Below are 25,363 nucleotides of genomic sequence, written 5' to 3'. Positions count from 1 at the left end.
CGCTGGCCTTAGAAGCAGGTTTCTTCGGCACAGCAGGGGGAGTGCGGTCCGTGGTCTGCACGCCCATGGCTCCCATTGCGACTGACCCGGGGGCCAGAGCAGCGGTTCCCTGATCCGTGGATCAGGAAGAGCCAGCGAGAGATCCCACTGCCTTCCCTGTGGAAGGAGGCAGTCCATTAGAGGTCTCGGTGCGAGACTTCTTGGGGGGGAGAGGCAGGCTTCTTCATCTTTGGCTGGGAAGCCTCAGAAGGAGAAGAGGAACAAGAGGTAGCAGACGAAGACGAAGGTGACGATGACAACACCTTTCTCGATCTCTTCTTTGACTTCTTCTTCACCATCTTCCTCAGGATTGAAGTCAGGTCCCCAAACCATGCAGGAGCAGCCGGGGGGGCCACAGCAGCAGGCGCAACCCGGGTAGTGTAGGCGATGCTCGGGCCAGCAGTTACCGGGGCAGGAACATCAGCGCGGCAGCCACGGAACATGCAGAGGGGAGCCAGGAATGAAGGCACGGGTGGCGCGCGGGCAGCCAGGCCGGGCCGAGCCAGGGTCGAAGGCATGGGGGGCGAGTCAGTAGTCAAGCCGGGGCGAGCGACAGGGAAGCAAGGAGCCGTAACCATAGTCATATGTGGGCCAGGGTCAGCAACAGGGGCAGGAACAGTCATATACAGCACCGTCAATGTCACCATGTAGGAAGGCCCAGGTCGTGAGAGCAGGGTCAGGAACCCAGGAGGCAGCGGTACGGAATGGTGAGAGGCAGGGGTAACCGAAACCTGGGTGTCCAGGTGTGAAGCCACCGACATGGGCTTGGTGAAAGCAGACATGGTGACAGATGTGGTGGTGGTAGTGGTAGCCGAATGCGTTGTTACTGGAGCGCCAGACAGATGAGATACCAGGCCCTCCAGTGACAGAACGCCAGGTAGACCCAGGCGTAACCAGGCCAAGGATAGGTCTGATACCTGGTTAGTATCCACCCCGAAACCTGAGGAAACAGTTGGATTAAACTGGGAAGTCTCTGCTCGCTCTGGGGGAAAAAATTCCCCCAGCTCGAGAAGAGACCCCCGAGAGGATGTCCTGATCAACCGGCCCCCCACGTCCTTCCACACCTGATGAAACGAATGAGGAAGGGGAGGGGGAGTTCTCACCCGAGGGAGAGGGAGCAAGCAGGGGAAGTTCAGAGGGAGGAAGAAACGAACCTGACACATTAGCCACCACTGGAGTCATCGGGGGTGTGTTACCCTCGGATGATTCCTTGGCCGGCTTCCGACGGTATCGTTTCCTCCCCTCAAACCTCTTCCATTGCTTGGGAAACCAGGAACAACACTTGCTACAAGGAGCGTTGCACAAACACACACGTCCCCTGCAAGTTGGGCAAAGGGCGTGTGGGTCTGTGTCGACGCTAGAACGAAAGGTATTACATTTTTTGCCTCCCACCCCAGGACACACATGCTGGGGATAGGAGGGTTTAGAAGGTTTGTCAGCATTCATACTCAAAAAAAGGAATTTTCCCACCAAAAGGTTGAAAAAGGGCAGTCAGGCAGACAGCGAAGAACAACGTCCACATTCCATGACAGCCGAAAGCAAATTGGAATGTTTACATCTGGGCAGGTGGTACTCCCACCTCCTGGACGTTAGTTAACTACCTAACCACCTCGTTTGAAGTTCAACGGCTGTTTTCCAGCCTAACCTGAAAGTAATCTTACTGTTAAGGACTGAGGGTTTGTATATTGTGTCGGAACAACTGGAATGTTTAAATCCAGGCAGGCAGGTATTCCTGCCTACCTGGCGGTAGTTACTGCCTAACCACCTTGCTCAAGAGTTTAACAGCCGTTTCCAGCCTACGCTGAAAGTAATTCCTAATGTAAAGGACCGATGGTTTGTATATTGTGTCAGGACAACCCTGGTTTCCCAACTTGGTCCCCCTTACTGTTTTAAGGTTTCCTTGAATTTTTTATTTTAACAGTGCTGTGTCATCTCAAAAATGTGATAAATAGCAAAAATTTTCATTCCTGATATCAAAACCATAGGCTATTTATGCCGTTTTCGTTATGTTTCTTACTTGCTTTCTTTTGGTGGGAAGGCTGCCGTCCCAAGGTCATTCAGTGGCCCCTTAACCTGTAATTAACCTCAAAAGCTATATGCTATCGCATATGTGCAGTGTTATATGGGAGCTTTTGGTAAAAAGTGGTTTCCTTCACCGGGGAGTTTGGGGGGCAAAGCTCCCCAGCTAAGTAACACAGCCTGCTTGGTTAGGTTAGGTTAGGGTACGTTAGGTTAGTACAGTTCCTTTTATAATAAGTTTGGGTAAAAACAGGCGCGGAGCTCCGCAGCGGCGACTGCCTTCTAACTTAATTTTTCTACATTTTTTTGGATGCTAATTATGAATTTACCTTTAATTTTTGGCGCTCGAGTGTTATTAACCTGTAATTAACCCTTGAAGTCCATCCAACAAGGGGTTTCCATACGCGTTCTTCACAAGGCAGAGCACGGGTACATCTGTTTCAAACTGTTCATATCCCGTCCGGCAAGTGCAATAACTTGTTAACGTATGGGTACCCAACCCCTCCCCACCCCCGGGCCAGTACTAAACACGGTGAAGGGACATTCCACTTGGCCGACAACAAACAGATGCACCGCCAGTATCAGAACCCCTAAAAGTGTAGAAAAAACCAGTTGAAAAGGTAAAAACAGGCGCGGAACTAATATATAGAATTACCATAAAAAGAACTGTACTAACATAACGTATCCTAAACTAACCTAACCTAGCAGGCCGTGTTACTTGGCCAGGGAGCTCCGCCCCCAAAACCCATCTACCATAGGTTTCCTTAGCCGCTCCCTATGACTTGCGCGTGCGCGAAACCATTCCATAACAACATAGCGGTCAGGTTTTTCTCCCACCGTTTTCCCCCAGCCAAAATCCCTCGTTCCCAAAGGGTCCCCAACCATATTGGGTAGATACGAGGTTATTAATAATAATTGCCCGACAGTAAACACTACCACCTCTATCCGCAACAATAAAAGTGTAGGAAAAATCATTTTCCAAGGTAATAGGATAGTCCTTACGGATCTTTTGCTTAGATTTACCAATATTTGCTCTAAACCTTACCTCAGCTTTCGACTGTCTAGATTAACGCGACTTTATTTGTCAGTGATTTTTCACGACCAAGTAAACTGAGCAAATATCAATCACAACCATGTGTTCTCATCAGTTCAAGCTAGGTGATTTTATTTCCTTGCAACGGCACCTCCTGAGCGCCTTCGTCCGTCGATTACCGAGCTCTCTTAGTTTCGTTTCTCACCTTTTCCGCTCTCGCTACCAAATGTTGTTCTTTTTTCTTTTTCGTAAGTAAATAAAAAAACTTTCCTAACATATTCTTTTTCCTTTCATTCATGTGGAAGCTATAGTTTAACTGTCTTGATCCTTTGTGCACATCATTATTAGACACTAATTGAGCAGAATAAGGAATAATAATCTCAAGAAATTATAAGCACTGTGTAAAAAGGCTTAGAAAATATAAGTGAATGGAAAATAAACCCTGAATTTGCGTAGGAAGTTTAAAATAGCATGAGAGACTAAACTTGGTGTGGTAACACACACACACACACACACACACACACACACACAGGAATGTAATGTTTATATCAGGAAGAGGTAAAGGAAAATTTGGAGCCTATCTAATTTTATTGTCCAACATACAATGATATTAGGACCAGGTATATTATCCTGTAGCAGCCATATCAGAAAGATAAAGAGGAACTATTAGCTAATACAGAATATTACATATTTTTAGATTAAATCTGAAATGATACGACCAGTGTGGAAATAATAAAAAAGAAAATCCATGCAATACATATAAAGTTGATTAACTCGAAAATTAACACTTGGTTGAATAATTATGAGGTAAATCCATCCAGCAAGGATAATAGAATACTTAAATAATTAACCACACATACAAAATATTAGAGTGAACATCAGTCATCATATAAAAGACCTATGTAAAAAAAATATTCAAAATATGAAGGTTTTGTGTGAATTTCAACCACAGAAACCTTATTTCTCATGTGAAGCATCTCTTCCCTTTTTTACTTACAGCAAAATAATCTAGGCAAAACAGAATCTAAATCCAGAGTCTGATAACCACATCTTTAAGTCAGCCACCTCATAATCATATATCTTGTAGAGATGTAGAACGTGTCTGCAAATCAACGTCCACAAGAATTATTAGCAGTCTGTAAAATGCCGTCTCTATTCCTAATGGCTTTATATGGCATACTGCCATGGGTTGTGTAGTTCTTATCAAGCTAACTCGTTTCGTTCAACCCTGTAGAGGGATAGGTACGTCAGTGCACCTCACGCAGTGTACTGCAGGCATTACTTACGGTTCTTTGCAGCGTCCCTTCGCCCCCTAGCTGCAACCCCTTCCATTCCTTTTACTGTACCTCCGTTCATATTTTTTTCCATCTTACTTTCCACACTCTCCTAACCGAGTTGTTTCAGCATGATTTTCAGCATTGATTGACCTCATAGGTCCCAGCGCTTTGGTCTTTGGCCGAAAATTTATATTCCAGTTCTTATTCAGACCGGATATATCTTGTGTACACTTTCCAATTCTGCATCAGCCTTCAGTCAATTCAGGGAATCCATGCTAAGTACACCGGTTATTTAAAAGGATATTGTGCATCACTTAGAAAAGACGGATATATTTGTCATCACGAGGCAATCTGACAAAGACAAATCAGTCAGTAGTTGGGGAGCTTTATAATGCACAAGGAACGACTTTCTGTTTACCTCGGATGAAAGAACAAGACTGTATTGCTTCTTTCTTTTCTATCCAAGTAAAAATGACATCATCGAAAAATATTAAACGGTTGAATTATTTTAATTCAAATAACAGCATATTTCCTCATTCAAAGTTAAATTCAAATAAATCGCTGAGACAGTCTTCACTCAAAACTTCCACCTATCTTATGATTATGTAAATTAACCGTTTCTCCGTAGGGGGTATTGCTGTCAGTGTCCCTCACGCGGTAAAATGTAGGCATTACTTTAGGTTCTTTGCAGCGTCCCTCCGGACCCTAGCTGCAACTGCTTCCATTCCTTTTACTGTACCTCCGTTCTTATTCTCTTTCTTCCATCGTACTGTCCACCTTCTCCTAACAATTGTTTCAACATTATTTTCAGTGGTGAATAACTTCACAGGTCCCAGCGCTTGGCCTTGGGTCTAAATTTTGTATTCCAATTGATATATAAATGAACCGTTATGTATTGGTCTTATGTGGGAACATCTTGACTCCAGACATAGCTAAGAGTAATTTATAAGTCAAGGGAACTTATCAGCAAAGTGATTTTGTTGCGTCCCAGATATTTCTACGTCTTGCCTTTCTTAAGCTACTGTCTTGTAAAGCAATGCACATATGACTTCCTTGTGATTCCCAGTTTGTTTTATGCTTTAGTTGTTTTATATACCATAGTGTAAATGGACCATCTGTTGTACTGATCATATGATTGTGCTCCATAGGCTGAAATGGTGAATTTAGGTGTTGGGGGTCAGTCGACTGTAATGCTTATTGCCCGTCAGTGAAGCTTGTCCCATTTTCCCACTTTCTCGTTCATTTTCACATTACTGTGAATTTTTCTTAGATCGTACGACGTTTTTTTTAAATATATTTTGATGTCCTGCTATCCTTATTATCTTAGTTTTCCTGTTAACACTTTATCCTGGGTTACATGTTGTGATATACTGTTCACGCATGAAACTTTCACTGGCTTTGTGGAAATACCCGAGTTGAAAGTTTTGTTCATTGATCGTGTGCGTGGTTTTGGTCTCTCTCTCTCTTATATATATATATATATATATATACATATACAGTATATATATAAATATATACACATATATGTGTGTATGTATATACACACACACTAGCTGACCAACCCAGTGCTGCCTGAGAAAACTCTGAATGACAACTGATAAAATCTCTCTCTCTCTCTCTCTCTCTCTCTCTCTCTCTCTCTTTCCTGTTAAGATAGTTGCTTCAGTTACATTGCCCACCAATTTTGACATTTTATATTTCACCCCTTCTCACCTCCCATCCCTATCGGGGTTGAACTTGGACTAAAGGGCATCGGGACTGTCACTATTCATCTGTCACCTCGAAAACTATGTATTAGACACTAATAAATGATGTTTTCGGTTGTTTTTACATGCCACGCCCTTCCCACCCCAACCTGCTATGGTGCCAGTGATGTCTTACCCCCACAGTATTCTTTTCCAGGTAGTAAGTCATATGTATACCAAAATGAGGTATGATAAACCTGTAGAGTTTATTTAGTTTCTAAGTCTGCAGGCAGAACCAGCCCCGTTTCAAGGAAGCCCTTCTCATTCCCACCCCCTTTGGTGCTAGTGATGTATTACCCCCACAATATTCTTTTTTAGATAGTAAGTCATATGTATACCAAGTTTGGTTGAAATTGCTCAATGCATTTCAGAGTTATCCTGGAACATACACACACACACACACATATATATATATATATATATATATATATATATATATATATATATATATATATGTATATGTGTATGTGTGTGTGTGTGTGTGTGTGTGTGTATGTATATATATATATATATATATATATATATATATATATATAAATGATTGAAATGAGAGAGAGAGAGAGAGAGAGAGAGAGAGAGCAGAGAGAGAGATGCATTTCTCGAACGCATTTCGAAAGCCATAAAGACAGAGATTAAGGAAGGAAGCAGCGTAATCAAATGAAAGATTATTCAACTAACTTTTTGAATTTTATTGTTCTTTTGTCAGTACATTGGCAGTTAAAATAATTGAATCTGAATTATTAGTATACATATCTATTTATATCAGTTCAGTTTAACAAAATATAAATAATCCTCTATTTATTACTATCACGAAGTACCAAAAACATTTTGGTCCGACTTCTGACTAAGAATCTTTCTCGTTCCTCTTCTTTTTTCCTGTCAGTTTATTTGTCCTAATTAACCCGACTTCAAGTGAAAAACCGATTTAAGTCAGGTGGTTCCAATGATCCGATACTGAAAAGTCTCGAGAGTGATGATGGCTATTAATGAGAATGTATTGCCACTGGCAAGTGCCCAATTGCGCGATCTAAATTGCGGGGAAATATATGAAAGCCCGTTTTTCACCCCCGACACCATTTTGCCGTCGTGTAAATTGTATTTAGGATTTAAGAGTGTCCAGAATTTATCGCTCAATAATGCTGACTAACGAGTCATATTCAACCCTACTATTCTTAGAAGCCTAAGGAAACTGTTTTTTAATTACCTTACCGCAAACAATACACAATTATTATACAGGTGTTTTAGAAAGTGAACTAGACGATTGTTTAGGCGTTTTTCCAGCTAATATTCTGGGATACGCGAAGTGCATTGTGCAGATCCCAAAAATCTTAATGATGACCGTATGACCATACCCTTCTCCGTGTGCATACGCTAAAATTTGACCTAATCATGCTGGCACTACCATAAAAATTATGCCCGTCTAAATTCAGCTTTACAATATATGCAGCCCACCCGAGAAATCGATAACTTTGGCCCATCTCTCCGGTAGACGACGAATCGACTCTTTGAGTTCGTTCTCTGCGAAGCTGTTGGTGTGATGCTGAAGTGCCGACCAAGTGCTCGAACGGTCTTTGAAAGTTGAGCTCTTGACCTGCTCCCGTATGTGCGGATACAGCCAGTACTCGGCTGGAAGAAGGTCGGGAGAATCTGGAGGCTGCGGCAGCGTCTCGATGTTGAGGTCCTTCAGAGTAGCTTGCGTGAGCTTAGCCGCGTGCATGGCAGTGCAGTCATGCAAGAGGATGATGTCCCTGTCTTTGCCGTCTGGGGAACGCCGTTTCTTCTTGATAACTGGGAGCAGGAGATCGCGCACTATGTAAGAATAGTACTCGGCTGTCATCTGAGTTTGTTCTGGCACTGGGTGGGCTAAGAGCAACCCTTGCATGTCATAAAACACTGCGTATAATACACGGAACTGGGCTTGATAAATTTTGTTCTTTTCCGGACCTGGATATTTGTACGTAGCAGAGGGCCGCCTTTCGGGGAGGTAGTAATTAACGAATGTCTCGTCGCCCGTCACAATTTTCCCCAAAAACTCGTCCCCCTCAGCCTCATAACGATCCAGCAATTCCTGACACGTCGCTATTCTGTGCAGTCGCTGTTCTGGAGTGAGCAGTCTTGGTACCCATCTCTCGCAGACTCGTTTCAAGCCCAAGACATTTGTGATAATCATCTGAGTTGCATGTTTGGTGATGTTCACCATCTCCGAGGCCTGATCAATCGTGACACGTCGATCGCTGTTGAGGAGCATCTCAAGTCGTGCCACAGCTGCTGGATCAGTCGGTGCGGCTGTTCCATTGTTGGTTCCGCCTCCGGTACACTTGGGACATTGGTCCATTAGATCAATTCTCCCCTCCTGGAAGTCAGTGATCCATTCTCTGATAACTTTGTAAGTCACCGCCCCTTCTCCACACACACCCGTCAACTGTTTGTGGATTTCGGTGGGGTCACATTTCTTCAGGTATAAGTACTTGACGATCACTCGCTGCTCTCGCATTGACAGTTCAGTCGTCATGGCTGATCAGCGGAGGAAGGCAGGTCTGATTTATCCTGCCCAGAGTTGATCAAAGGAACCCTTCGCCAAGTACAGCACCTCTCCCTTCGTGCACCTTTTGAACCCTCTGAAAAGTGGAAGAATAAAGCGTTATCCTTTTAGAGTTCCTGTTGATATGTCAGTTGTCATGCCAACGCTTGAAAGTAAAACCACAAGTCAAAAACGACATAATTATTATCATCATCAATAACAATTAAAACTGGATATGTCGAAGATATATAATCTATAGATAATGTTTGACAACTCTGTACGTCCCTTGGGTCACGCCAAAGTGATCAAAATTGCCCTCTTCCCTGACGTGAAAGAATCACAGTAAATTTTAGGGGTTTCTTAGTAATATAATAATAATAATAATAATAATAATAATAATAATAATAATAATAATAATAATAATGAGAGAGAAGGGTGTCAACTATGATAGAAACTGGAGATTTTTCACGAATATCGATGTGGTCCTCATTGTTTTCGAAACATTTCAGCCTTTCAAGGCCCCATAGTCTTGTTTAAATGAGATTGAAAGACGGCTGTAACACAAATATAGCAAAAAGAAAGAATGCGAATTCTGATCTGTATTTGACGTTAGGACGGAAGCGCAGCGAACTTTGTTTATAACTGCAGAATCATAACTGTCTTATGCGCATTTTAGGTGTGGAGTCTGTCGCTCATTATTTTTATTAATAATATATCGGCGCTATTGAGAGTTCTTGACAAAACACTGATCTCTGAATCTGGAATCAGCCACTTCTTGCGTTCGCTTGTGTGTCTGCGTATAATATGTCATCACTTACACTGGGTGTTTGATCAACTGAAAGTAAACCTGGTTCTGTTGAAGAGATTTAAGTCGTCAAATGATCTAGACATTTTTCATTTGCCTGAGAATCACGTCCAGCTTACAGTTTCTAAAATATGTTACTCTTTTCGGACGCTTTGGCTGTTCTCAAAAAGGCACTAGACTCAAATCTTTTGATAAAATCTGCTTTAAAAGTACCATAGTAAAGATAGAAGGCTTTTCGGTTCCCGATAGTTTTATAAGTGATTAAAATGATCAAAGTTTCCCTGACAACGATTTTCACTTCTGGTCAAGTTTCATTCCGATTTAAGAAAAAGCTTAATGACTCAAGCGACAGTCTGAAGAATCGGATTACGGGAAGTCTTCGAGAGAAGTTACTGAATGATGTAGAATTGCCTGTTTGTGAATAATGTAGAATTGCCTGTTTGTGAATAATGTAGAATTGCCTGTTTGTGAATAATGTAGTATTGCCTGTTTGTGAAGGAAGATATTTGTGATGAGAATAACCCGTTTCATTAGATAAATAGTGCTTTTTATCATTTATGCTGAGGAGAGTAAAATTCCTTCCTATTTCAGCGAACTCGTTAAAAGATTTCGAAATTGATCTTACCTTGAGAGAGAGACGCAGAGAGCAGCGGATGGCGTCGGTGACTGATATCTTGTCGCTGTCGTGTCACTCAGTGCGAATCGAGATGAGACAGACGACACAGACAGAAACACAGAGACAGAGAGAGAAAGAGAGAGCGAGGGCGGGCGGGCGGGGAGTCGAGGAACAGTCGCGGGCGAATAGGCATCATGTCGCACCTTTATATACCTGTCGGGCCCTTACCCGTGATCTCACCTGAGACCTGAGAGCCCCCCATCCGCCAATCCCGTATCCACTTCTCTCGCTAAAATAGAACGGATGAGGGCAACCTTACCTGTCCTACACACTTACCTTTATTCCGTCATCACTTAACACCGCTTTGATCTTAATCATTTTATTTTTTATTTATTTATTTATTTTTTTTTTTGCTCGGGATTTCTTGCTTCTGTTTTGCATTTCGGTTCTTAGGTTAATGATTTTGACGTTTTCGAACGCCGCGCTTTTATCGGATTTCTTAAAATGAGAAGGGAAGAGCGTTAATCTATTGAAGGTAGTCATGATCGAAGATCTGTGCTGACATTCACCGTTATGGCAATCATTCTGCATATTTTGGTTATTCTCTCTCTCTCTCTCTCTCTCTCTCTCTCTCTCTCTCCCCTAATCTTAAGCCCTGTTTCCGTTATTTTTTTGTGACTACAGAAATCGCTGAGATTTGAAAGAAAGTTTCCCAACCATCTATTTGCAAGTTCTTGCTTTGGCTTTCGTTTCGTCTTTTTTCTTTCTTCGTTCTTTCTTGAGATCTTCGGCTGAAAACCCTTATGGACAGTGTCAATAGACCATAAACCCAAGTGGGCTTCAAAGAGAGGCAGTTTATAGGAAGATATGATAAATAAATCGATATGAGGGAATAGAAAATAAAACCGACACGCCTAAATTCAGGAGACGTCAGCAGCAGAGAGCAGGAATGAATTTGCTCCTCGCTTAATAAATATTTGGAGGTCAGAAGGTTCCACAATTGCACTAAGCAAACTTGTCCACATTTTAGTTGTCCCAGTGCCACTTTGCATTTTGCTGTTTTATTCCTCGATGATGCCTTTGATTTACCATCATTTTCTTCCCTCCCTCGCTAGCAGCAAAGAAACTCACTCTGAAACAGCCCCTACTGTACATGTAAGGTTTAAAAGTGGGTCCTGGGGTCACCTGACCTTGACTCGTATAGAGCGAGTTCAGGAAATAGTGAGAATCCGATCTTGATAATGAAGTCATCTTCAGTGTCCCCCGTAAGTGGGTAATGCCATCTGTGCACCTCACGCGGTGCACTGCAGGCATTACTTAAGGTTCTTTGCAGAGTCCCTTCGGCCCCTAGTTGCAACCACTTTCATTCCTTTCACTATGCCTCCGTTCAAATCCTCTGTCTTCCATCTTACTTTCCACCCTCTCCTAACAATTGTTTCATACTGCAACTGCGAGGTTTTCCTCCTGTTACACCTTTAAAGCCTCCTTTACTCTAAATTTTCCTTTCAGCGCTGAATGAACCTCGTAGGCCCCAGCGCTTGGCATCAGGCCTAAATCTCATATTCCAATTCGTATTCCGTAGTAGGGGATAGGTCTTACCAAAACTTACTGCTTTTTTTTTTTTTTTTCTTAAAATTTCAATTTTCATTAGAAAAAGATGTGTAATTAAATGCGTTTCTTTAATCATTATCGAGATGTCTAACCGAATTTGTCCCTTTAATAATCAGTTAAAAATGGACGATCAAATTCGTTGTTGTCATCGTTATATAATGTGAATATTAACTTGCATTAACCTAATCACACAAATGTAGTCACTTACAACGCAATGTGTTTGAGTCGCGTTTCACTGGAAAAAGTTGCGTTCACCTCCCTGGTCACCTGGTTAAGAAAGAAGACACGAATATCAGACATCTTATCTTTATTTTTTCTATCCCTTGTTTTATTTTTTACGTAGGCATTCCCGCCCACAAATAGACGCAATTAAACCAAAAATATTGTGGGCGTTCCTCGAAACACATTAATTTTCTGACTTTTTTTTTTTTTCCTTCTTTGGAGTTTCTCAGTATCGCAACACCACTTCCTGATTTGAAAAAATAATATATTAATAAGGAAATTAGACGTTATCACTTCGTGACTTCACATTGTAGAACCATTATGCACTTTGAGTCATACATTCGAAATTAATGCGTACACGCTACTAGAATGAGAATAAAAAAGAAAAACCGTAGTTTAAGACGAGAGTGTGTAATGAGTTTCTTTTTCCAAGCGCCCGAGGGAAAACATGTCGTTCTATATGTAAAATACAACACGAGTTTCAGCACTTAAACAGGCCTATTCCCCTGATATTAACAGCGGGACCTGACTGGCAAAACTACAAAAAGATACGCAAGGCTCTGTGTGTGTAGATGTCTATAGAAGATCTTGTTTTAAAGAGCAGGGAACCTTACTTGGGTTTCCAAATAAAGTCGGTATAACAAAAAACAGGGTATGATTCACGAGAACTCTTTTCTAATTGTGTAGCTGGCAGCGATATCAGTTGAATGTGAACGCCACTGAGTAGGTCAGGACATCTCTCTTCAATTAACCGCAGGTGTTTTGAAGAGAGCCTTTGTAAGGGCTTCTTCACTTCTGATCATTTATCCCCGCAAGGTCTTTCTTCTTCACTCACCCTTCATCCTAGAATTTCTCGCCTGATTCCGTAAGTCATGTCTTCCTCTTGTTTTTCTGTTTCAATCATTTGTGTTTATTTTTGTCTCCTATATGTAACCACTACTGTCTTCTTTTTTATTTCATGAATTTCTTTTCATTTTTGTCTTCCATTCCTTACATTTACACATTATGCTTGAAGGCGACAGAAAAAGAGAATCCAGGTTTAGCAAATTAACATAACGAATGAAAACTAATGTGAGGTGATGGTCAATAAATGTCTGTTTAACTGGAAAGGAAGCATTTGCATACTTTAATTGACCAGAGGCAGAAAAATGTTGCTGTCATTTGTTACACAAGCATGGAAAATTAATTGTAACCACATGATAGTCTTATCTTCATGCATTGTCTCTACAGGCAAAGAAAATGCTATGATAAGGATGTCCACGATTGCTCTCACCTCAAATCCTTAGCCAATTCATCCTTCAAACTTATCTCTTATCTCTCCTGTGTCTCGATTTGTTAAGTGGACAAGAAGTGACATTTTTGCACAATTCCCACTGTCTCCTTCTCTTTAATCATCGTTAGAGATAAGCCTCTAGGCCGGTTGAAGCTATGGCATCTCTGTCAATTCATTCCTCTCCTGCTAGAAAACATGTTCATTAGATTAAGCGCAGTTGCTGAGTTGAATTTCTCAAGTAATCCAAGATCATCTTGAACAGGTATTTCAATTTTCAAGATCATCTTGAAGATTGAAATACCTGTCATCATCCACCATAACCAGTAAGACTGTCCACGTATAGCTGATGCAGCAGTGAATAAACGAGTTGAAGATAGGTCCAGAGATGAGAGACATGCAGCTCTGAAGTATAAGACGAGTTTCCCACCAGCTTGAATATCAAGTCCATGACCCCTGTGGGCTTGTTCCCTGTGAATAGGGTTTATCTTCTGAATAATAATAATAATAATAATAATAATAATAATAATAATAATAATAATAATAATAATAATAATAATAATAGACACACCGTAAGGTCAAAGTTCAGAATTTTGTTGAGTAGAGTGTATTAGTTTTATAGGTTTACTGCTGTAGCCGGGATACAGTATCATTGCCATAACTTAGATACATATTTCTGAAGTTGTATGCATTAGTTCAACTTGCCTGGACATTTGCATATTTGTATAGTTCATTATCGTAGTGTAATTCCTGTCATGTGTGTACTGTAAATATAATGATTAATGTACATTATTGTGTTAATTCTCGTGAGGCCATATTAAGAGTTTGCTTTGGTAGACTCATTTTAACATAGTTTTGTGTTCGTTATGCAAAACTTTGAATTTTTTTTCCTTTTTAAGTCATGCCTTTTGTGTTAATGTGAAACACTCATTTTTCATCAAAACAAAAAAAAAGTATTTCTGCAGCTTCAAACTGATTTTGGAAGGTTTTACTAAGCATGGTAAAACCTTGATAATGTGACTAGCCTAGTTACCCAGCTGTAAACCGCAAACCTTGTGCAAACAGATTGAGTTTTAGATCCGACATCGAAAGGATGAGTTTAACAAAACCCGTAAATTATCCATGAAGTTTTGCCAGCCCATTTTTGTCGCCTGCAATAAAAATGACACAAGTAATGTTCCTCCATAGGCAGCGACGTCATGCCATGTTTCTCTCAACACTGTTATAGTGTCATATGAATGGATTGCTCTTTCGCTCTCAATAGGTGTGTCTCGCTTAAAATTATAGTGGTATGCCTCCTTCGCTCACTCGTTCTCACTCTGTCACACACACACAAAAGCATCTTATATATGTGTGTGTGTATATATATATATATATATATATATATATATATATATATATATATATATATATATATATATATATATTATATATATATATATATATATATATATATATATATATATATATATATATATATATATATATATACATACACACACACATATATATAATATATATACATATATATTGCTTCCAAAACACTTAGAGTTCAGAGGTCTGGTTAAACAAATCATTTATAACTAACTAAGCTTCCAAAACACACGCAATGGTTCCCCAGGTAAAATGAAGCTGGTTTACTGGCCTGCCAAAGCATGAAATCAATTATTGTAAAAAAAAAAAAAAAAATTTAAATACCATGGATTCTGAAGCTGCCCAGAGAATTTTAGATAAAATGTAATTTCACCATAACCACAACAGCAATCCGTTGTCTTTCCATCATTAAACAATGAGAACCACATTAAGCTGTAAAAAATTCTATAAATGTGTAAAAAATGTCCATATAACCGTGTACTATCAAATCGAAATGGCTGTCAAAAGTTAGAAAATCTTGGGATGCAATAATCGTCTGCCCAATGTGCACTAAAACTCGGCTCGATTTATATATAAGGTTAAAAAACTTAAAAGCAAACAATTTCAGTTTTGCTAAACCCAGACTCTTTTCTGGATCCTGGCTAAGACCAAAGCGCGTACCTTTTAATCTTTCGTCCACACGGAGTACAATCCTGTTATTTTAAGTTACGATGCGCTGTCTCGGAATTTGTTAAAATTATTTTAGGCCAAATGCAGAAGAATCGTAAGAAAATTTAGAATAACAAGAACAGTAGCAAATGAATCCACAGTGCGCATTTCTGAGAAACATAACGATAGACCGGTAGCAGAAGTTAGCTTAAAAAAAAAAAAAAAAAGGCACTGTCACAACAGGATGTCATTCACGGTAGAACTTCGGTCATGGGGATTTTGCTATCTTAAACCTCTCTCTCTCTCTCTCTCTCTCTCTCTCTCTCTCTCTCTCTCTCTCTCTCTCTCTCTCTCTCTCTCTCAGAATAATGCTGCACGCCTTTCCCAAAGGCTATATTTGCCCCGATTTCATTCTGGGCGTTATTAGAAGGCGTTCGAATATGGTCGTGAAATGTCCTTCTTTATTCCCCTGAACACCTGCCCCACATTTATTATTTTTTTTATTGTTGCTGTTTCAGTACGAAAAACGTAGTGTAATTATCCCATTTTCACCTTTAATGTTATACCAGTTTTTGCAGAGATTATCTTGGCAGAGCAAAAAAAAAAAAAAAGTGCAGTGGAGGTACAGAGACTCAGCTGCAAAGTATATGTTGGTCTAAAGAGAGAATCAGAAATACAAAAGTAAATTAAAAAAAAACATTTTTTTTTTAGATTTCGATTTAAAAAGCATCATATTCTATATTATGTATTATAAAAGGTATAATGAAAAGCAGACTCTAATGGACATGCGAACGGGAATTATATATAAGCTATAAGTTAACTTCGTCTCAACCTGGTTGTAATAAAAGCCACCTTCGCTGTGAGTGCAATTTTCAAGGCTAAAGAAAATGGACTCCCGATTCGAAGGCGTTACTAAATAAGAAAACCTTTAAGAGAAAACTACTGTACAACAGCAAGGCAGTACTTACAGACAGGAACACATACTGGTATCGATTTCAACCAGAAGCAATTCAGACCTTTGGGAATTCGAAGACATTCAGGAACTTACCCTTGGCAAAGCTTTTGGTGCCGTCACATGATGTAATAAACACTGACAGAATAAACGTTATCTCATGTTAACAAGGTTCCAAGATTTGGAGTTTTGTCTTGTCACTGTCGCTTACAAAAAAAAAAAAAAAAAAAAAAATCAAGTTTTTCTCGACATTTACAAATACACTAGGATATGTTCTTATCTAGACGGACAAGAACTTAAGATCAATGTTATTTAATTGTAATTGATGTATTCAGGAGCATTCCACGTCAGGCAAAAAATTAATCCTTATTGGCTATCTCAGCGCAAACATATAAACACAAACATTTAAGATATCCAGTTTGATTTTCGCGCTCACAAAGTTATATTCTGATTAAGAATTAATGGACAAACGTTTAAACTCTTGAATTTAAAGACAATAGACCCCAGCCTGATTGACTAATAAAAGTACGAATGTTCTAGATCTCAGGTTAGCTTTAAATGTTTTTCCCCTCATCCTGATTAGGTATTATGGGCCTATTTAATAAAGAAATACCGACCTGTTTGTAAATCATATCTAACCTCGTAACCTTTCGATCCGCTTACTCCTGCCAAAATTGAATCTGAACGAAAAATATATGAAGAAACTTGACCCTCTCCATGTGGGATTCGAACCATGCATATTAGGTTAAAGCGAGTCTGCCGTAAATAGACAAGGAAAATAATGTAGAGATACTGGGGAAGAACTTAATTAACGCAGCTACGCAGTAATTATCTAAGTGAGAGACAACAAATTGAGCCTTTTTTGGCGGGTTGACTTTTTCGCTGCACTCTGAAATCTTGGCTGACATTCAGAGGCCTTCCTGACTAGTTTATAGACGGAGTACTTGTGGTGTGTGAAATCTGCAGTCCCTTCATTTGATTTTATGACTGTGCTACCTGCCTTACGCGCGTAAAGTGTAATGACAGGAAGACATGATTCGTGAAGCACTGGTGCCTTTCCTCGCGAGTTGCATCTCTGCAGATTTCACGACTAGTCTATTCTGGCGAAGAGCTGCAATCACATGCACGGACGCGTGAAATTAGTTGGCATTTAAACTTAAGTGATAGAGAGATAATAAGCATATTTAAGAACGCTACCTAGTTGTCTTATAAACTTCATATTGTTCTAGTTTTCACCTACTTAAACAAGTGCTTCCAAGTCACTTTAGTACTACGTCAGTTGAGTACGTGCGTGGGATTAGCACCTTACGCCGACTTGCGATGGGGAACCAGACAACTGACCAGCGAAACAAAATCTTTGATAATATCTATCCGCGATTTAATCAGTTCCAATCGTTATGTATGCTGGCCATTGTCCTTTGGCTGTAACATGATTTGCTCTTTGGAGTTTCAGAATCACACCCTTTCCTCCACGTCAGGAGTAGATAAAAAAACGTCGTTTTCGTTTCTATTTTCGCATAAAAACCTCCGTACAGAAGCTTGTTGTCGATGTCATTTGTCTTCAGGGCCAAAACGTCGACTGAGGCGGTCATAATAAGGCGCTCAAAGGCAACACCATATTAATAGTCTGTATGAATATAAGAAATAAGGTTAGTGGGTGGTGGTGGGTATGGTGGCGGAGGGTGAATTCTTGCCTTGATCTCCGCGTACTTTATTTTATTTACTTATTTATTTTTGTGTGCGAGCGTAGCACTGATTTAGAAGAACCGCCCAGTGGATGTCTCCGTCGCAAACCTTACCTAGTCACCTCGCTCTGTGTAACCCAGTTTTAATAAATGGCACGCAGCTCCGAAAGGAGTCCTTTTAAAAGATTATGACACTCAGCGCTGGCACCTGTGCTTATCGACATAAATAAGCAACAAAAATGCTCCCATCCCTCCTGGGGGTGGAGACGTGAATGGGGCAGGGAAATAAAGGCGCTTTGCCTTCGCCAGTAATCTGAGGATTAAAGTTTTCAAGAAGGGGGTCCCCCTCTTTCCCACCACATTCCTCGACTTCTTCTTCTTCTTCTTCTTCTTCTTCTTCTTCTTCTTCTTCTTCTTCTTCTTCTTCTTCTTCTCTGCTCTCATGGTAGACTCATTAATGAGACTATGTTTGTAACCGAAGTCTTTGGGAGGTCGCTGCTGTTCCCCGGCAATCTTTACCTGATTAGTCTTCCCTCGATTCACCTGTTTGTGTCTTTTTCCAGATGTTTTCTTTTTGGGCGAGGCAGTTGTCGCATTGCCCGTATAATCGATGTGGGACCTGTCGCATGATTTCATACTTTTGGACACTAAGCCAAAAATATTCCAAGGCGATCTACATCAAGAACACCATTAGAGTTGAGATCGCAGGATTGAGTGAGAAATAATACCACAAAGAAAATTGCGAAAATTCCCACGTATGTAATAATGACGACAGGGAGAGGGAGATGGTTTGGACATGTCCTTCGCACAATCTCTGAGAGAATGATATGTGATAGTGCCATCTACAGTAGGCTCCTGTGGGCACCAGGGGTTAGACGACTCATACCGACTTGGATAAGAACTAAGAAGAGGGGGGCGGGAAAAAGTAGAGATCTCTGGGATACACAGCAGCAGTAGGACAAGAGCGGCGGATTTTCACAGACGCATTTTGCATCACATGATATTGGAAGAAGCGATCATATATATACATACATACATACAGTGACAGTTGTATCGTAAAAAGTGTTAAGAATTCAATAAGTTAAGAGGTCATTGTGGTTATTACAATTCCACATGTATCTGGTAAAAAGTGACCAGTAGAATATGATATATATATATATATATATATATATATATATATATATATATATATATATATATATATATATACATACATATATATTATATATATTATATATTCATTAGGGAATACTTTGCTTTCTTCATGTAGAATTTAAGATTTCTAAGTATCATGAACATTTATTCACTTAGGTAGTATTTTATTACGTATCATTGGTATTGAATATAAGTACAATACATATACAACATCTGTCTATTATCCAACACATTACAAAGTATCGGAGCATAAACTCATATATAGTGTCATTATAAGTGTAATGCAATGCACAATGTAATTTATCATGAAGTGCTTGTGAACAAGTGACGTCATAATCTGGTAAAAATTGTTCATTTTCATTCTTCCGCTCGTGTGTGTGTATTTTCTGTTGCCCTCTCAGGTTTTATAGTGCAAAAGACTATAGATGTTTTAAATGTTCCTCAGAGGCAACTTGTTACATGAAACAAACTCTCGTCTGGAACTACCTAAGTTAAGTTGATAACCTTGCAAATCAGTTGACTGAAAATTAAACACATCTTTTGACGAAGTGGCAGAGAATTTCATCGAAAAAGAGGAAGCTAGATTTCAGTTCAGTAAAATCCCGAAGATAGCAAAAGGAGGGTAACCTCTGTGTATATATCAGAGGATATTTCTTTACTTTTTGCACCCCAATTAAAACTTGTGTGATAGAATAGGTAGTGGGTTGCTAATAACACAAAAACCTTCACAGGATTAACCGAATTAGATAGTTTAGACCCACTGCGCTCCAGCGTCACATGCTCGCTAGAAAGGGAGTAGCTTATCATCAAGATCTTAGTCCAGGATTCATCATTGATTATATATATATATATATATATATATATATATATATATATATATATATATATATGTGTGTGTGTGTGTGTGTGTGTGTGTGTGTGTGTGTGTGTGTGTGGCAAATCGTTGAAGAACGCAATGGGTAAATGTAATTCCCTAGAAAGCTGTTGTTACTAATGATTATCATCCTTATCCACAGGTTATAGAGGGGAATATCAAACGGATCCGTTTGCTTTCATTGTAGTTTTCTGCGCAGTTCACGCATCAGAGAATGCGAAGTGAAGATGTTTTGTGTATGCGAAAGTCCGGTGTACCTGACAGCGCAGGGGGTGAAAGATGATGATGCATCATCATTACTTTTGCATATTCTTGCCTCTTATGCGAAACTGGTCACGCGTGACCTTTCCCCCTGGGAAATATTTGACATCTCTTGAAGTTGCATTTTAATATAGAGCTTTCACATTCACAAATGACCCCTGATTCCCTTTTCCTAGAGCAACCAGATTTGCTGAACAGCAGCACCAACATGCAGTAAATGTGCCTCGCTGTCGAACTTGTCAGTTCCAGAGGTCCTCCTTTATTCCTCACACCGTTGGACTGTGGAACAGTCTCCGCGAGGATGCCGTGAAATTGGAACTTCAAAAATTAAAGCGAAGATGCAGTGCATGACTACCCTAATGCTATTCTCCTGGCATTTCAATGCATTTTAATCTATTTATTAATTTATTTTTTTCTTTTTGATAAGTGAGATCTCTTCTTTCTGTATTTCCTTTACCTTCTCTTACTTCCTAATGAGCACCATATTTTTTGGAAGCCTTAATTTCAGTTCAATGACCCCTGTGGGCTTGTTGCATATGAATAGGGTTCATCTTCTGAATAATAATAATAATAATAATAATAATAATAATAATAATAATAATAATAATAATAATAATAATAATATGTATCTGTGATGAACACAAGGCGAGAATGGTAACACCAAGATCTAGAGAATACATATTCTCTAGATCTTAAATAACACGACACTCAATATCTTGTTACTGCCACTCGTAAGGTGTTGTAAACCACGATCCCAACTGACCTCTTTCGATAAAAGAAGAAGAAGAAGTCTTATTAAAAGTTTTTATCGTTTCCCTCTTATTTTTATGGAGATACCCCTTTCTTTTTTTTTCAGTGTTGGCGCTGACACCAGATCGGCACAGCGCTGTGACACCACCCACTCGGATTTATCGTATTATCAGTGTCTGACATGCATCCCTCCCTCCTTATCAGATTTATGGTAAAGAAACTCCTCTTACATTTCCACTGTTATCGAGTCTGCAGATGCTCGCCAGAAATAGTAGTCTGCTTTTCAGGGAATCTCGGTACACACACACACACACACACACACACATATATATATATACTGATATACAGTATATACACATACACATATATTGGCCTATATATATATGTGTGTATATGAATATGTATTTACTGTATATATGTATGTGTATGTTTGTATGTATGTGTGCGTGTATCGCCAGTGGTTCAATCCCTTTCTGTCTCCCGCTGGTGGCCGCTAGCATCAACTGGGGTCAAACACTTAATTCATCAACCAAATGCCCACATTCCTGGTTGTTCTTCCTTCCTTTGCTTTGGTTTTTACCTTCTTTGTTTTTTCCACCTTTTACCAATTTCATTCACATCTTCCTGAATCTGCTGTTAGCACAAGATCATCTGCATCAGAAAGATTTCATTTTGTCTAGTCCTTTATAGTTTTTTTGTTTCATGATGATCAGCAAAGTACTCAACTCTGATCCTTGGTGGATGCCAACATATATCTCGCAATCTTCTGATACTCCTGCTGCCATTGCCATCAGCCTAGGTCTAGTGTGATGGTAGGATAACATAACTAACTTGATGAGTTTTCTGGTACCCTAAGCTTTCGTATTGCCCATTTGATTATTTGCCCCTGTGCTTTGTCAAATGCCTTTTCAAGATCCCCAAATAAGTGGTTTAATCTCTTCTTTTTTGTTCCTCATGATGAAGATTTCAGTTGTTGATCTTTGCAGCCTTACTCCTTTGTGATTTCCACTTTGCAACACATACCCTTATCCTTTTCTATGCCGTTTTTGTGATTCTTCCATCTTGTTATCCACCCTCTCCTAACAATTATTTCATAGTTCAGTAGCTAGGTTCTCCTGTTACACCTTTCAAACCTACCTACTCTCAATTTCCTTTCCAACGCTGAATGACCTCATAGGTCCATTCCACAGTTTTTGTGAGACAATTTCCCGCATTTTCGTGGTCCTATTTCTTCCTTTATATTGCTTTTTACTACGTTGTTCGTTATTTCAGATATAGTAATAAACACATTAAATTCTTTATAACTTTATTTTCATCAGATTGTTGCAGAATTTATTATAAGGTAACAAAAATCTTCCTTTTCGTTCATATTTATAATAAACGAATGTCGTGTCAAGAAACTTTTAACACCAAAGATTTCCTTTCTTTCGGAAAAGTATGTTTGTGACTGTTTCTTCAGGCCTCTCGTCATAAGTCAATTGAATAAAACGAAGGTAAAAATGATGGAAATAGGGAGAAAGTCCCGGACAGCAGAAAAACCATCCTTTCTAACAGACGTCATACGCCAAACAGTTCTCATGGGGTCTTCAGATACCATGCGCAACTTTTGTGATTAGACTTTTGCGCCTTACAGCAACTGCACACCAGACCTCAAATCCGATGTCACCGTACCTCCCTTTCAAGGCTTGAACCGGACTATTATTAGGTTAGGCTGGTATGTTGTTAAGATATAAGAAATGGAGACGGGATTCACCAGTGAAGTGCTATTTTTGGAATAGTTGGTCAAAGTCAAAATTCACACAAAAAATGTTGTCCATTTGTTGAATAAACAATGTTATTTGTGAAAACAAAAAGTTCTTCAATTGTGGAATTTAAACAAATAATTGACGAGTGCAAGAACCCTCCCATCTGACTGAGGCAAACTTAACAGGATCACCTTTTTCAAATGTAAGTATTCATCTTGCGCTCTAATCTTAATCGTCACATAAACTAAGAGGCTTATAATTTTCGGAACTTCTTTCAGTCCTCCTGTTTATACAGCTGGTATATGGTTCTTACAAGGAACAATACACGAGTTGACCAATCCTCTGGAGACAGCAATTTTATATCAGATTTAATCAAGAATTGACGGTCTGATGTAATTATTATTATTATTATTATTATTATTATTATTATTCAGAGGAAAATCCTGTTCATATGGAACAAGCCCACCAGAGGGGTCATTGACTTGAAAATCTAGATTCCAAAGAATATGGTGCTCATTAGAAAAAGTAAAAGGTAATGGGAAATACAGAAAGATGTCACTTGATAGAAAGGAAAAAAGTAAGTAATAAACAAATGGATAAAAATGAAGTAAAGCATTAAAATATAAAGAGAATTGTATCAGGGTAGTTAGTGGTAAGTTCTTTCGTCATCTTGTATTAATGACGGCAGGAGCTGGAACCAACGTAAATATAGTGAAGCTCAGCCGATGACACCTACTTCTGAGGTAATGCGACAGGAATGTTTCTTTTTGCGAATTCTTTTTATGTCTTTCATGACCTTACTACCTCTTTGTGTTCTTTCCCTTCCCCCACTTTAGTTTGTTCATTTCTTACTTCACTCATTCTATGTTTGTTTAATCCTATTCTCCTTATTCATTGTTTGTTTATCTTCTCTCGCATTTTCTTTCCCTCTTCATACTGCGTGCCTCTCCTACACTCGCTCTTCTTCGACAGTGGCAGTGAAGGAATCACGACAGGTGGAGGGAACCACTCAATCCGATGTCTCGTCGTCTCGAAATACTTCTGTGCCTAGAGGTGGGAGGCGGGTCTCTCTCTCCCAGGCCCTCCCGAAAAAAAAAAAACATTCATTACTCCTTCTCAATATTATTTGTGCCATTTTCTTCAGGTCTTCTTGAACCAATTAGACTTCCATAGATAGAGCGTGCTGACTCTCGTAAACACTAATAATATGGTGCCTTCAAAGACAGGTCTGCATATCTTGTTGCAAAGGTATGATGACCTGCTGGTCTCGCTTGCCTCACTCTGCTCACTCTGCTCCCCAATGATGTTATTTGGAGCTGTCGTCCTCACCCGTTTCGAGAAGGGATATGAAGTCGAAGTTTCGGCAGAAAAAGCAAGTCTGTTTCGTCAGGAAAATTAAGTCGGTTTCGTCAGAAAAATAACGTCAGTTTCGTCAAAAAGATTAAGTCGGTTTCGCCAGGAAAATTAAGTCTGTTTCGTCAGGGAAATTATGCCAGGCTTTGTCAGGAAAATTAAGTCGGTTTCGTCCATAAAATAACGTCGGTTTCGTCAGGAAAATTAAGTCTGTTTCGTCAGGAAAATTAAGTCTGTTTCGACAGGAAAATAAATTGATTTTGTCAGGAAAATTAAGTCGGTTTCGTCAGGAAAATAAGTCGCTTTCGTCAGGAAAATTAAGTCGGTTTTGTCAGGAAAATTAAGTCAGTTTCGCCAGTAAAATAAGTTGGTTTCGTTAGGAAAATAAGTTGCTTTCGTCAGGAAAATTAAGTCGGTTTCATCAGGAAAATTAAGTCGGTTTCGTCAGGAAAATTAAGTCGGTTTCGTCAGGAAAATAAGTTGGTTTCGCCCATAAAATACGATGGTTTCGTCAGGAAAATTAAGTCAGTTTCGTCAGGAAAATTAAGTCGGTTCCGCCAGTAAAATAAGTTGGTTTCTTCAGGAAAATTAAGTTGGTTTCGTCAGGAAAATAAGTCACTTTCGTCAGGAAAATTAAGTTGCTTTCGTCAGGAAAATTAAGTCGGTTTCGTCAGGAAAATTAAGTCGGTTTCGTCAGAAAATAATGTCGGTTTCTTCAGGAAAATTAAGTCGGTTTCATCAAGAAAATTAAGTTGGTTTTGTCAGGAAATTTATGTTTCTTTCGTCAGGAAAATCAAGTCGGTTTCGTCAGGAAAATTAAGTCGGCTTTATCAAGAAAATTAAGTCGCTTTCGTCAGAAAAATAACGTCGGTTTCGTTAAAAAAAAATAAGTCATTTTCGTCAGAAAAATTAAGACAGTTTTGTCAGAAAATGATGTCAGTTTCGTTAGGAAAATTAAGTCGGTTTCGTCAGAAAAATTAAGTCACTTTCGTCAGAAAAATAACGTCAGTTTCGTCAGGAAAATTAAGTCGGTTTCTTCAGGATAATTAAGTCAGTTTCGTCGGGAAAATGAAGTCGATTCGTCAGGGAAATAACGTCGGTTTTGTTAAAAAAATTAAGTCAGTTTCGACAGAAAATTAAGATGGTCTTATAAAAAAACGATGTCAGTTTCGTTAGAAAAATTAAGTCGCTTTCGTCAGAAAAATTAAGTTGGTTTCGTTAGAAAAATGAAGCCGGTTTCGTCAAAAAAAAAAATTAAGACTGTTTGTCCAGAAAATGATGAAAGTTTCATCAGAAAAATTAAGTCTGTTTCGTCAGGAAAATTAAGTCACTTTCATCAGAAAGATTACGTCACTTTCGTCAGAAAAATAACGTCGGTTTCGTCAGGAAAATTAAGTCACTTTCATCA

The 25,363-nt window shown here is 39.4% G+C and overlaps 2 protein-coding genes across 7 annotated transcripts in view; one reads left to right on the top strand and one right to left on the bottom strand.

Annotated features, from left to right (window-relative positions):
- Window positions 1-3,318, bottom strand: part of Rs1 (Dead-box helicase Rs1) — a 34,797-nt gene extending 31,479 nt beyond the window's left edge. The window contains exons 1-2 of one of the 4 annotated variants that reach the window (XM_067092385.1): window positions 3,104-3,185; window positions 2,057-2,112 (exon numbers count right to left, since the gene is read on the bottom strand). In XM_067092385.1, coding sequence (XP_066948486.1) covers window positions 2,057-2,096 — 40 coding nt within the window. In that variant the 5' untranslated portion in view covers window positions 2,097-2,112; window positions 3,104-3,185. Of the gene's footprint in view, window positions 1-2,056; window positions 2,139-2,811; window positions 2,853-3,103 lie in introns of those variants that run through there. The other 3 variants (XM_067092400.1, XM_067092393.1, XM_067092405.1) reach the window with 3 other exon arrangements.
- mrn (general transcription factor IIH subunit 4 marionette) overlaps window positions 1-25,363 on the top strand; it is a 195,012-nt gene that overhangs the window by 61,573 nt on the left and 108,076 nt on the right. The gene's annotated exons all lie outside the window — the stretch shown is intronic.

This window comes from Macrobrachium rosenbergii, chromosome 4 (assembly GCF_040412425.1).
Source record: "Macrobrachium rosenbergii isolate ZJJX-2024 chromosome 4, ASM4041242v1, whole genome shotgun sequence".
NCBI classification, from domain to species: Eukaryota; Metazoa; Arthropoda; class Malacostraca; order Decapoda; family Palaemonidae; genus Macrobrachium; species Macrobrachium rosenbergii.
This window is presented reverse-complemented; position numbering and strand designations above follow the sequence as displayed.